At 40.3% G+C, this 14,922-nt stretch overlaps 1 protein-coding gene across 4 annotated transcripts in view; it reads right to left on the reverse strand.

Annotated features, from left to right (window-relative positions):
- Positions 1 to 1,596: 1,596 nt before the first annotated feature.
- The window catches only part of pde4d (phosphodiesterase 4D, cAMP-specific), a 211,894-nt gene continuing 198,568 nt past the window's right edge, over positions 1,597 to 14,922 (reverse strand). For all 4 annotated transcript variants that reach the window (XM_028578739.1, XM_028578738.1, XM_028578740.1 and 1 more), the window contains 9 exons: positions 10,177 to 10,270; positions 9,609 to 9,784; positions 9,323 to 9,421; positions 9,058 to 9,222; positions 8,787 to 8,886; positions 6,020 to 6,174; positions 5,803 to 5,925; positions 5,089 to 5,271; positions 1,597 to 5,002 (listed from right to left, as the gene is read on the reverse strand). In XM_028578739.1, coding sequence (XP_028434540.1) covers positions 4,487 to 5,002; positions 5,089 to 5,271; positions 5,803 to 5,925; positions 6,020 to 6,174; positions 8,787 to 8,886; positions 9,058 to 9,222; positions 9,323 to 9,421; positions 9,609 to 9,784; positions 10,177 to 10,270 — 1,611 coding nt within the window. In that variant the 3' untranslated portion in view covers positions 1,597 to 4,486. The remainder of the gene's footprint in view (positions 5,003 to 5,088; positions 5,272 to 5,802; positions 5,926 to 6,019; positions 6,175 to 8,786; positions 8,887 to 9,057; positions 9,223 to 9,322; positions 9,422 to 9,608; positions 9,785 to 10,176; positions 10,271 to 14,922) is intronic.

Here is a 14,922-nt window from a genome sequence, read left to right on the forward strand (position 1 = left end):
TTCAAAAATATAACACCAGTGGTGAAAAGTAGCTAAATACAATTACTAAGTTTTGCACGTAACTACAATTACTTTCAATGTTATGCTACTTTTTATGTATACTCACCTACATTTCATTCAAATGTCCTTTTTACTCCACTACATTTATCTGAAAGCTATAGTTACCAGTTATTTGGAGATTTTGATTTTACATACAAAATGTGTGATCATTTTATTAAACATGATGCATTGTTGTAGATAAAACTACCTAACAGTTGCAACATTAACCTAGTAAACTATGTTAACACAGTAGTACTCTAGCTTCACCCTCACCAGATACAACATGACAATACTACTTAAACAGTGCATGCATCAATAATAATCCGATGGTACAATATATAATATAAAACTCAGGGGCCATTCTGCTCCAGGAATACTTCTTATAAGACTGTTTGCTTAAGTAAAGGATCAGAATACTTTTTTTAAACACTGCACACACCCATGTACCAGCTTCATATAACAAAGTGTGTAAACCTGTATAACCTACTGTTGTGAAACAAACATGTCAAAGAGGGATTTATTGATCACTTCGTAACTGGTACTATCACAGTATCATACACAACATATTTCTTTGTCTTTATTGCACTTTTTAGGATATCCACGCCTGGTGACGTGTAAAAAACCCCTCGAAAAAACACTTTAGACATACGTTAATGTGACAAACACAAATCACAGCCTTTTCTTCCTCATTATGGCTGCAGTGATAACTGTTCACTGAGATGAACAGTTGATAACACTGTTCAGTTAGAATGAAGGACAGCTGAATGTACTGCTCATGCCCTTCAGCCATGGTGGCTCAAAGACAGATATGATCACCCAGAGATGGGTAGTGCATAAAGATTATAACACATATATGCAAAACAAAGAATACAAATATCTCAAATCAAATACATATCTCCTAAAAAGTGTAATACTGTAATATGAATCGCTGTAAGAGGCTGTATAGGGAAACTCTAGAGCAGAACAACTACAGACCACACCCAGCAGTCTGTGGAGAGTTACTGAAATGCCAAATATAGACATTTTCCTCTCAGGCTGTCATCTCTTTTATCAGTGAAACAAATGTACAGTGCATCCATCCCACACTTGACTGTGTATAACACTCTGCAACAATGACAACAAGAAACCACTGAGTAGGCAGAATCAACCCATGCTTTTATTTAATCCATTGCATATAAAAACTTTTTTTTTCATTCTTTTTTATTTGTTTTTTACATAAAGTTGTATGATCTACAGTGCTATCCAATAGACTGCAATTAACAAGGAATCCATTAAAATAACATTTTAATTGTCCTGTGAAACGTCCAGACAAGTTGGCATTCTAAAGACATAACCCAAAAAATAATTGTCCTGAAGACCTTTTTTTAAGTTACAGTTTGTGTTTTCCTTTCATACCATAAAAAATAGAACACAGAATGAGAAAAGAACCCACTGTTTCCATTGGTCCAGGGCTGTTTAGAATCTACAGTATGTGTGTCAAAATAAGAGTCCCTGTTTCGGGACAATGATGCACTCACCCAAACCCCTATCCCCTATCCCACCCACCCAAATCTGCCCTTCACTATAGAAATATACTAAACCCTTCTCCTGTCCGGCAGATAGATGTCAGTTGTTTTGAATATTGCAAGTAATGCGAGTGGAAGTGTGGGCCGAGCATAGATAAGCAACACATTGTCAATGTTTCAGCCATATTTAATGCAGCAGTGGCTGAACGTGCAGATGTGTCTCAAAGCCTCTGTGCTTCGTAGGCTGTGGTTGCGAAGCAACTACACACTCCTGTTGCACCCCATTCAGTGTTTGGAGCTGTGGTACAACCACATGGATGTAGACGACACTGCAGTAACTCTGCACACACACAGCAAAGTTACTCCCATATCGTTTAAATCCGACCGGTTGGGTCACATCTTTAAGTGTAGTGGCAGGGCGTAAGGAAGGTGCAAGTTGTTTCGACCAGGTCTACAGCAAATACGACTCCTGGACATCCGGCTATAGGCCACACATCACTCAAGTAGTACATCTATGGCTTGTGGTTGACCTGAATCCCTGCAAGCTTCTGCACTGACAACATACTTTCTTCATTGAGACACATTTTTGATGGAGCAGTATGTGTTTGGTTGTGATAGTAAAAAGGCAACATTTTCCAATTCACAACAGGAGATCAGGCCAACCCAAGCCAAAAGAGTCACTAATGCAGCAAAAGAGAACTAGAAAAAAAAAAATGAAAAAAAGGCTAAAGTAAATGACATGCATTGAATTTAAGGCACAGCCCATGGGCCAAGGAACAGTTTCTTTTTAAAAAACAATTTGGCTTTCCCCTCTCTTCACTGAGCTACTTCTCAGATAAGCAACATGTCAATGGATCATTTTTACACTGAAGCTCTTACACTGTAATAAACATTCTCTCAACAAGATGTACGTAATACAGCCACACAATCATCAAAAAGGGATGATAAGAATCAACCATTTACAGCAAACGGCATTATGATAGTAATAACATTAATAATTATATATTATATACAGCACAATAAATATAATTTTGTAAACAGCGATAAAACCAGAACATTTAAGGGCATTGGGTGAGGATGGAAAAAGGTGAGAAAAAAAATATTGGCACAAAATGAATGATTAAATAAAGTTTTGAAATGAAAATTAAAATAAGCCCCCTTTAAAAAACCAATGTACAGTATTTCAAGTGTTTTTTTTCTTTTTACATGTTGATTTTTCATATTTTATGTACACAGAAAAAAAAAAAAAAAAAAGGTATATTTGGGTATTGTAACTGCCAAGCCTGTACTGTGGTCTATGCTACAGTTAAATATTTACTGTACCACCTTTATATTGCAAAAATGACTCAACAATTAGAAAAATATACCAATAAATAATAGCATCAGGTGTAAAGTGAAAAATGATAGAAACATGGAAAAAGAGTCTTGGCCCAGGTGTAAGACAGCACTGTTCAAGCCTACGTATTCATGAATGAGTGTTTTTAGCGCATTTAAACATATTACAAATATTTAAGTGGTGATATATGAATACATCAGTGCATTAGAATATCTACGTAGAGGATAGATTTATCTGATGACTGTGCAACGGAGCAGATTGTCTTGTCGAAAACAAAGACAGCAACTGGGTTTAGAGTTGAGATGGCAAAATGAAACATTATTTTGATGAAAACAAATTCATACCTCTTAACAGAAAATGAAGTGGCTGAAAACAAACAAGTATGCAGCTGTTTGTGACATGGCCGTCAAACAAAATGGGCAAGAAAAATAAAAGGACAATAAAAGCTTTCACAACATTGGCATAAAATCACCCCAGTAGTTTTTAACACCATTACTATTTCTGTATACTCTGAGCACTAATCAAGCTTCTAAAAAAGGTGCTTTTTGTATCAACTACAAATAATTGCATTGTCTCAGGATGAGTTCAAAAGAACTGCTGGCAACAATAATAAAATGTAAAGACTTCATCATAAACAATTTCAGTGAGAGTAAAGCATAAGACTTCGGGTTCCTGCTTCCTTGTCAGTAAAAATAATAATAATAAAAAAAATAGTGGCATGTGAATAGTAGTATAAATGCTATTGGAGCAAGTGCAAACACATCAGAACACTGCAAATGTAATCCAGCCATGAAGATATCCCTTCAAAACACTGAATACCTGTTACATATTTCTCCCCATTGGTTTTTGAAAGTTCTGATCTTCTTTGCTAACAAAAGAAAGCCTTTTACTGCAAAATTAAATTCTAGAAAATATCTGAATCTTACATACAGTACAATACAAAAATTAAAGTCTACGACAGCATCATGGCTGTTTAGTTTGAGCTTTGTATCAGTTAGGTTTTAAAGGAAGACTTCCACATCAGAAATGTGTCTCGAAAAGCTCCCGTGTGCTGCAGCTTTCATCTCTGCGGCGTCATCCGCCATCAGGTTTTCAGCAGACAGCAGCATAAAATGCCTTCTAATTCGGAAAAGGAAGGAAATGGCCTAATCAAGAGGGAGATTCTCCTCGAACACACCGTTAGCCGTCTCTGTGGAGTATGGGCACTTGATAAAACACAGAAACACCGCTAAACTTTTAGACAAGGCTGAGACTAAGCGGAGGAAAGGAAAATTTTATATTGTGTGAACAGCACTGAGCAGACTGTACTAAACTTAAGTTTGTAAAAGGGAAGGCGTAAAAGTGAAATAAGGACACACCACTTTAGTACAAACAGGTATGGAGAGGAGTTTACCTGAGTGCAAAAAAACTTGAAGTACCAGTGGGCGTGTCTGAACGAAGCTGACAGGCGGAGTGGCAAAGGTGGAGAGCAGCACACGCTTTGGAACCATAAACATAGATGTATAAAAAACACAGACAGACCCCACAAAACCCCCAAAAAATATTCTATAAATAATCATCTGTCATTACTAAGAAGAACAGTTAATCAGATGCTGTCCATAAACTGCTATGTGTGGGGGGTTTCCTCTTTCTCCTCTTCCTCCTCTGCTACCTCTTCCCCCACGGCACACGGTTGTGAGCCGGGTGTCTCCCCCTCTTCCGCTACCTCCTCCTCTTCGTCCTCCCCCACCTGTTCGTCTAAAGGAATCTCTGTAGATTCAGAGTCCTGTGTACAGAGTGTTTTAGAGTCAGTACAGCTGTTTTCCTCGTCTTCTTCCTCCTCCTCCTCCTCCTCCTCCTCCTCATCCTCGTCATCCTCCTCCTCCGGCTGGCTGCCGCTGTCTTTCTCAGTGTCTGACTCCCCGTCCTCCTCCAGGGTGAGCTCAAATTGGAACTTGTCCCCTCCTGGGGGTCGAGTGCCGTCCTCGGGCTCGTCCAAGGTAGGAGAGGGGCTTTGGGGGATGGTGCTTTGGTACCACTCCCTGTTGTCTTCCAACGTGTCCAGGATGTCCTGGGCGTCCGGGTGGACCAGGTCAGCCCACGTCTCCCAGAGAGGGTGAACGATATAATCTATGAAGCCAACCTACAGGAAGCGATACAATAAGTAATTCAATGTGTGTCTAAGCACAATATGCATGTGCATGTACAGTACATTTGTATGCATATTACCTGGCTCTTTTCTACCGAGGCGTTGTGTTTGTCACACATAGGGCTGATCTCCATGCTCCTCTCCCGCTCTCTGTCACCCTGGCTGAAGAACTCCTCCATGATGCGGTCCGTCCACTGCCGGTACAGCTGGAGAGGCTTGGTGGGGTTGCTCAGATCTGCACAGTGCACCATGTTCTGTAGAACCTAAAAACAACAATTAAAAAGGTCTAAAACACAGGGCCCAAGCTAGCCACATGTTCCATGATTCAGGATAGAATGAAGCCTAAAAGCTCTGTCACAGCATCATTTACAACAGTGATATTTCAGGCTGAGATTTTAATGAATTTGTTGTGATTAGTGAATATGCTTGCAGAGATGAAGTAAATTTGTGCTTTGGTTTCAGCGTTCAAATGTTTTAAAATGTCATGCAACTAATTTAGAGTCCAAAATAAAGGAAGCTAGCATATTACGGTCATTGTGTCCTGCAAGTAGTCACAGCCTCACCATGGTTTCAGCACCGCACATTTTGTAAGGACACCCAACCAAAATTCATTGTGCCACTTCAGAAGGCACTTAATAATGTATTTTTCTAAAGATGTGAAAGGTTTTCAGAAGCCTACAGTAAGTCTTGCAGAATCTTCAAGGGGACCCAAGTATTCTTTGAATATACATGAAAATCACAAAAACACAGTGATATGTATACTTGGCGTTACTGGTCTGCAGCTTTATTCTGACCTGTATCCTGTCAGAGTAGTTGTCCAGCAGCAAGACACCAGAGCTGGTCACCTTCTTGGTTTCCACCATAGTTTTCAGATCAGCCAGTAGATTCATGTGCTTCGACATGTCTGTTGCTAGCACCTGGTAATACCAGAAAATACAGAAAAAAGTGATTGAATGAATGTATAATGTAGTGCAAATAATGCATTTAATGCACTTAATATTTTTCACTTACAATGTCAATGACCATCTTTCGCAGTGATTGTCTTTGTTTTTTGGTCATGTTTTGAAAGATGTCACAGTTCTCTTCTTGTAGAAGCTTGAAACCGACTGCTAGATGGTGGTTCTCCAACACCGACGAGTCATTGTACATCAACGCAAGCTCTGAATCTGCATGGAGGACACAATTGATCCTTTTAGTGGGATTGTGGTTTTTCAGGTTTTAAATAGTATAATAAAAAACATGGCATTAACAGAATTTATGCATCAAGAAATTTGAAATGATTTTGCCGGGATTATTTTGTAAGATAACATGCAACAAGGTATATCTTTTGAACAGAATGAGGTGCTAATTAGAGTTACAACATTCACTGCTAATAGGCCTGAACAAATTTGATATGTGCTGCTGTGACACATGCACATCCATCCCTTGCTCTGTGCATGGCAGAAGAAAGCCCCAGCACATTTTCCGCTGAGAGGTTTCCCCACTCTGGGTCATTTGAAGGTCCTCCAGCTGTATTTAGATTTCCCGTTAAGATGCATTAGTCTCGGCCATGGTGGAACAGAGCAGCAGAGGGGAGAAAGGGGATCCTGCTCTGTTGCTCTGTGGCTGACAGAAGATCAGTCTGGTGGCTCCTAACTAAGATGACTCACACTGCCTTTACTGCAGGGATTCCCCATTTGGGCTTATGGGAAGCACAACACATTTAGTGTTTTAAGTGTGTGAGACTGTGCTGTGTCTTTTTAGTTCTGATGAAGGTATTACTAATACTCTTATGCAACACACACATTTGGAGTGGTTTCCAGAATGGCCGTTTAGGGCGATACCCGCTGGATATGTCATCTATTTGTTTGTGTTTTCCTCTAAATTGCCAAAGCAAGGCGATATCCAGGGCACCTCCAGTCATGAGCGAGTGAGTCAGTTAAAGCAGAGGTTCAGTCTCTTGCTTGAGGACACTTCATCTACCAACACAACACCATTAACCCTGTTAAGTCTCGTTAAAGGCTCAGTTCACTCACTTCCCTGGGAGGTATCTAGTCTTGCAGATAGTTTTGCTTTTATCTTTCTAGATTTTAAGATATCTTTGTGATTTCTGCCTCCACTTTACAATGGAGGCTGCAACGATGGATATCTAACAACCACAACTGTTTTCAGCTGCCTGCATGGTTAGATACCACTAGAGGTAAATAAGAATATAGGATTTATTTATTTATCTGTAGCTTTTGTAATTTGGTAGGTATAACTACTATCCCACTTTATCCCAACAACAGCATTTAAGCCACGCAATATGTCAAACAAAGGTTTCCCTATGCAGTGTTGTCTACTACGTCCATGTCTTGGTGAGGATGTCCCCCCCCCTGAGAACATGTTCGCCTGAATTATGTTGTGTTACAAGGAAAGGGCACCATTGTGGACAATACTGATTTCCTCTTTGAACCCCTCTTCCTTGAAATCGCTTGTCAAAGCCATCCCAATGAGGTATGATGGCCCAGGCCTCCCTGCCACTGGGTGTCCCTGTGCCTGTTGGCTCGGGTCTCGTGTTTGCCGTATTGCAGGTGCTGATTGGCGCTGATGAGCTGTACCTGGTACAGGCTGCTATTTCTGGCTCCTGCCTTCAGCAGTTCGCTGTGGCTCCGACAGGCATGGCGTGACACCGACTTTAGCCTATTTCTCAACTCTTTGCTTAGTTATGTTGGTTAATGTTGTTTTTGATTATTATTTTTTATTGTTTAAAAATAAAATGGTTTTCGGGTGCCTGGGTAGCTCACCTGGTAGAGCACACGCCCATATAAAGAGGCTTAGTCCTTGATGCAGCGGCCGCAGGTTCAACTCCGACCAGCGGCCCTTTGCTGCAGGTCATTCCCCCTCTCTCCCCTTTCAAATCTAAGCTGTTCTGTTGAAAATCAAAGGCCTAATATGCCCAAAAAATTATCTTAAAAAAAAAAAAAATAGCTTTAGCAGCCTACTCTCGTTGTCTCCTATTTTTTGTCATGGTCTAAGAGCCGTAGCCTCGTGAGACCGTCCTGATCTCGCGAGCTCCAGTTTTCTACTCGCAGATCAGTCTGGCATCTTGAGATAGAGAAAATTTGGAGTCGTTCGCCAAGCGACCGACCAATCAGCGTTGGTTTTGAGGCGGGTTTAGGTGTGACGCAACGAGAAGCGACTGTTAGTCTAAACAACATGGCAGCTTCCACAGATGAGATAAGCGCAGCTATCGCGCAAGTTTTATCCAAATTAGAAAGTATTCCTTCATTGAAAGAAGAGCAAAAAACGGCACTGGAGGCTTTTCTAGGAGGAAAAGATGTTTTTGCTCTTCTCCCGACTTGTTTCGGCAAGAGTTTAATCTGATTGGTTGATTTGGCCTGTCTATCACCAACATAGGTGGTGATAGACAGATGGTTTATCCAATCAGCTAACCAGTATTTTTGCCCCTTCCCAAAAGTTATCCAACGGAAAGTTCCCAGATGGACATGCCGAGCAAATGCGAAGCAATCCATCTGGCGGAGTCAGGTTATAAGAGCCGGGCTGTGACATTAAAAAAACACTAAGTGCCAGTTTGTTCTGTTTTGAACATTTTTGCCATCCATGTACAGTAAATCTGCCTCCAAGTTTGGTTGGATTAATTGTCTGCAAATTGCAAGTGTGTGTGCCGGTGAGGTAGAGGCTACAGTGTGCACCTGGGTATCAGACTGTGAGTGTGTGTTCGTTTTTGTGAATATGCACTAATGACACTGCTGAGCCACTGACGTAGCTGCTAAGACAATGCCATATATAGACTCACTGGTGTTGATGAGGAACTGGTTGGAGACACCAGGATGGTCCACGTCGTGAATTGCACTGGCAAAAATGGCAGCTAAGATCTCAAGGTCTGTGAACACAGCCTGGTAGAAAAGAATCAAGCACAGAGTGGGAGGAGGGAAGGCATTGATGAGAAAATGAAATCGTTTGACAAAAATATCCTTGCAAGTAAGAGCCAATGATTGGACTTGAAGCAGAAGTTTGATTGAAGCTGATTGTGGAAGTGTGGGCTTTTGTGCGCACATGCGCCTCACCTCGAGGGCGGGGGTGGATAGCAGCACATGAGTTGACTGGGTGACGTCAGCAGCATGAATGTTGTTATGGTAGGCCACATCGCCATGATAATGGTCTTCTAAGGTCATCAGGTATGTTATAAAGGTGTCAAGTGGAATTTTAAATGTTTTTAACAAGTCTCTTTCCTACAAAAACAGGAGAGAGTTCACGGTCAAAACTATTTCAAGATTCAACATTATTTTGTAGTAAAAGATTAAGACAAAAAGAACAAGTGACAGTGCTTACCTGGAATATAGTGTGCATCATGACTGTCAGTGGCCGATTCCCAGAGAACTCTGAGATTTTAAAAACGTTAAGGCCCCATTTATTCACATGCTCAAGCTCCTGAAAAAAAGAATTTGAGACAATTAGAAACAAAATATCCTTTTTTGCTTTTTTCTGTTCCTTCATTATTACCTGAGCCCCTACCCCAAAGCACATTTCAGATAGTGTGTTTTTATGTGAATGTGTGACTTATTTTAGTTGCTGCACAATCTGTGTGTACACTATTTGTCAGGACACACAAACACACCTTAGCGAGTTCATCCTCCGTCTCAGTCTTAACTCCGAAGCGAGGGATATTAGAGTTTGTGAGGCTGGAGGAGTGTTGCAGCTTTTTCACCCCGCTGATCTGAGACATGGGCTTGTTCTTCTTCTCCTTCTCCTTCTGCGTCTGAGGTGTTGGCATCTCCACTTCATGTTGCTTGTCTGGAGAGACCCAGTGAAACACAAGTGGAAGGTGAATATGAGGATGATGAAGTCTTTTGTTGCACACTTCATTTTGGGATTATTTTGGAGAGGGTGAACCAGAAAAAAATGTAGTTATCTTCCTGAATATTTGGCCTAAATTTGATATGATGGTACTACTATATCCGGGTTTAAGTAAAACACTTGTTTACGAGATTATCATACTGTTGTTTAAACAGGGTTTCTGAAAATGTATGTATACTGCATGTGTATGGCCATATACGAAACATGACACCACAGACTCACTCTGAAGCTTGGCACCATATTCATTTTTACATTTCAGGCAGGAGGAGATTTTTTTTTATTTTTTTTATTTCAAACCAGTGAGTCTATCTTCCTGTGTCATCACTCACCCAGGAAGGTGCTGGAGATGAACTCAGAAACCTGGTTCCCAGAGCGGCTCATCTCTGATAGGTGAGTCAACTCCCTGTTCAACATCCTCTTGAACTAAAAGAGAGAGAAACACACACACACACACACACACACACACACACACACACACACACACACACATTAATGAGGGGTGTCACAGTTTGTGATACAGGGCAGAAAAATCCCACACATATTTAAATAAATCTTACCCAAAAACATAATTCAAGAGCTAAATAGACTTTAAATGTTCTCTAAATATGTTTGAGGCAAAAAGTATGAGGCCACTAATACAACATTTTTTTATTTTATTAAAAACACATTTTCCTGATGGCAGTGGGGAAATCAAATGGTTTCATAAACACAGACCCTTTTACTAACAGATTCTTTAATTTCCAGTCACACCAAAAGAGCTGCACTGCACCCAGGATTTCACACACACACACACACACACACACACACACACACACACACACACACACACACACGGTCAGAAGGGAGATGTACGTAATCAGTAACCCAATTTCCCAGTTTCTTTCTTTCAATTTTCAGATTTTCTCTTCCGCACTGCCTGCTCCTCCCGGCCTCTCCCTCACCCCCTTCTCTTTTCTCTCTCCTGTGCCTAATTGGAGTGGCAGACTCAAATTTAACTCCGGGATTTGATTTGAAGACCAAACTGATTGACAAGAAGGAGAATGCTTGAAATCAGGGATTTTCTAAAGTGGCTGCAAAACAACAGAGTTACAAAAATGGATTGCAAATTAAAAAACCTCTCAAACAAAATCGCTGCATTATCTGAATCATTCTGGCTTTGGTCCAGATGCATAATTTATGTATCTTGATTAAGTATACACATTAATATTGATCACTTAAAATAGACCATTACAACACTACAGAGTGCTTACTGCGCAATTGTGTATTGACATCCTATTGAATAACACCCACAGGCATTTATTAGGTGGCTTTTTAAAAGGGAGAGACACAAGAGCCATCTGTAGTGTGCTTTTGTCAGGAAATAAAAGCCAAGAGTAGAAAAGCACCAAATACGTCATGTAGAGCTGTATTTACGTGACGCATAACTATTAAAACAAATAAATGGAATGCCAGTGAGATTAGATCACTGCAGAAAAAGTAAGCTTTTTTAATTAAAATGTGTGGCTAGCCTAAAAAAAACATCCCTCGTAACATCCCAAAAATATGGAGGAACTCAATTACCCAGTTGCAGAGGATTGGTGACCTAAAAATTTTTTCCAAGAGCTCTATGAGTTACTGTTTTATTCCATCTAAGAGACCCTTTGTGGCAACAAAAAAATTGAAATGACCAACAAGTATTTAACAATTTACATGTATACATTTATATGTGTTGTAAATATGTCTGTGCTTTTAAATCCAAATTCACTTAAAAGTGTATGCTCTTCTTTGCCGTTCATCCAGCCATAAGTACAGTGCAAGCATCATCAGCTGCATCACAGATGCATCAAAATAGATGATGGATCCAGAAATGTCACACCTTTGAAGCACTGCTTAATGTGTGACATGTTAGCGAGGAGCTACATACGTACAATATATGGTTTCTATTTGTGGTCATTTAACCCTGCATCAAAATCTGTGTCAAAAATGCACCTCAGTTACAAAACACACAATTTAAACAATCACGTTAAAATAGGTGTAGAAAAAAAAATTAAAATATATTTAAATAGATTAATCCGAGACCCCATCTTACCTTTATATATCCCCAGGACACAGAGAGCAGATAATTTGCTTCAGGCATTTTGACAAATCAACAAAATCAATCCAGAAATACAGTTTGGGTGATGAAAGCACTAGACAGCTAACGAAACAAAAACAGTCCGCAGTTCTGGCCACTAAAATACTTCAACCTGAAGAGCCTTCAGAGTTTTGTTCAATGTCCATAAATGAAGCATCATGTTCCTGTCCTGCAAATATCCACATAAAAGTGCCCATGTTCCAGGAAGCAGAGAGGAAAAGCAGATTCTGAGAGAGGAGCAGTGGGAACGTGGCTCCCCAAAGATCCGATGAGAGCATATCGTGACCACACACACAGTGATGCACTGGACATGTGCACGCACTCACACACACACACACACACACACACACACACACACACACACACACACACACACACACACACACACACTTGGATACAGGGACACACTGCTGAGGTTGTGAATAATTGATAATAGTGCGGATGCTTGGTAGATGCCAAAGCACCAGGACAACAAAATAAATTCTGTCAACAGCTCCCAAACAGGGCTGGCTGCCTGCCTCTGTGTGTATGACACAAGCTCCCATGTGACGAGCACAGGCTGCTTCTCTCTCGGTGTCACACAACAGCAGCAAATCAGAGCATAGATATGGAAGAAGTGTGAGCTCATCATCGCCTCTTATTGGCTTGGATTGAAACAGACTTGAGGTCACCTGCTGTGTGATTGGCTGGGACTGAAGTCAGTGGAAAACCCTGACCCCTTCCTTTTCCTTCCATTCCTGCAGTGCAGTGGGATTTGGTTTTGTGTGTGTGTGTGTGTGTGTGTGCGTGGATGTGCGTGTGCATGTGTGTGCATGTTCACATACAGTACATGCCTGTTTATTTGTATGTAAGACATATTTACGTTACATTCAATAGTTTGTGTCTGTATGCGTTTACATGTTAACTGACCTAGCCTTCTGTACAATACAATGTACAAGCACAGGTTACCTCATCCAACATGAACCAATACAGAGAAACTGAGGTCAGCTTTCACGCCTGTATTCATGGAAGATGAGTCACAGTAACATCACTGTTGAGATGATGTATTACATTAAAACCAATTAATCTTGCAAAAAGAATGAGCGTCACAGTTAGCTGAAGTGGGCTCAGTAGGACAGAAACTGAAAGCACTGTGTCCACACAGGCTGCTGTGTGTGTCACTGAGCTCAAGAGGTTGTCCCTTTAGTTGAATTCAACCTTATTGAAGGAAGAGTTGTAATGCACTTTTGCCATCAGTAACAGCCTGAATGGTCCCCTTATTAAAGAAATCATGTGTAAATTCAAATATGTACGGAGCCCCCCTGGGGTCATCTGAGAAAAAAAAAAAGAAACCGTGCTCACGGTATTATAAACTGTTTGCACGGATTCATAATCCGTGCCCTCGTTTTTATAAACTGTGCGCACGGATTTGCAAACGTGCCCACATAATCCGTGCCCTCGGTTTTCTTATCTGTGCGCACGGTTTTGCAATCTGTGCGTACAAATTGTAAACGTGCCCACGTAAACGCGCAAAAATGTTTAACATTCCAAAGAAGACGGCACGGGTAGCCTACTTTCAGCTGCGTCTCCATCCGACAAGTAAGTACTATTTATCTTGATTTAAGGCTAGATTTAATGCTATATTATGTATTGCATTGTTCGTTTTACTGATTTCTTAACGTAACGTTGCATGTATTGAGCTTTTCACTCACTCCAAAACCGTTCAGTTAGCTAGCTAGCTAGGCTGGCGTTCTGTGAGCACCAAAGTAACGGCTGCTGTTACAGATAGTGAGGAGGTTCTGGGTGGGTGGTTTTGTTGCCTTAACATAAGTGTAATGTCCCGCCGAAACGACCAGCATCTCGCGGGGCCCTAGCTGTACCCAGCTCAAAGTCACCCTATATCTAGTAAACTGAACTAGCTACCAACTCCCGCTGATACAGCGACATATCACCGAGCTGTGTTGCCGCCTAACAATAACATATTCTCGGGTAACGCAACTTCCAACCGCTGCTGATTTTTACGGGGCTCTGTGGTCTGGTCTCCTATTTTCGTAAGATTTCATTTATATGTGTGCTTAAATTTGTGTACCATATCGAACAAAGCTGTTCATGAGAATGCGTTTGTCCAGTTATGAAGCTTCAAACACTGCAACTTTGAGAATCCAATTAGTTGAGCAGATATTCGTATCTTTAGCTATTTGTAAGGTAACGTTACACACTTTATTCTTAATCGTCACATATACCAAACAGTAGGCTATAATCATTGCTTGAATAAAAAAGCTTTAATAATCAGGGGCAGACATGTAGGCATAAAAAAAGCTACTTACTTTTCAATGGATATGATACTCTAACTTTTTGTATACACTTAGCCTATCTTTTCACATCTTTGTGTGCAGTTGTCTTCCTTTTTATTCGTTATCTTTTTTTTAGCTTTGTTATCCTTGTTCTTATCATTTGTCTATTCCTGTATAAGTACATTAAGAGCAATGAAAAACCAAAATCGAATCACTTCTATTTGTACATACATGGCCAATAAAGCTGATTGTGATTGTCCTTCAGCCTAGTAACTATTTAATATGTTCTTGAATCATTATTACAGCCTCTGTAGGCTATAATCATTATTTGTTTTTAATTAAAAGGGTATAAGGTACATGTAGGCAAAAAAAGCAACTTTTTGCATTGATTGATTGATTATACTCTATTACTTGAATTCAGGCCACACACAAAGTTATCCAATATTTTTTTGACAAATCAGATTAATTTCTAAAAGCGTGGAGAGAAGTCACATTATAGTAAATACTGTGTAAAGTGCATTGATTTTTCAGTTACTAAATGGCTTGAATGATGTGTTGAGTTTATTAAAGTCACCAATACTTTTCCCCTTGTCTTTTTTTTTTTTTTTTTTCTCTAGGCTTTGTGTCAGTGAGAAGTAGGCAGGATCCTTCCAATGGATAAAGTTGAGCTAATAGAACTGTACTTTAAC

This window comes from Perca flavescens, chromosome 5, assembly GCF_004354835.1.
Source record: "Perca flavescens isolate YP-PL-M2 chromosome 5, PFLA_1.0, whole genome shotgun sequence".
Lineage (NCBI taxonomy): Eukaryota > Metazoa > Chordata > Actinopteri > Perciformes > Percidae > Perca > Perca flavescens.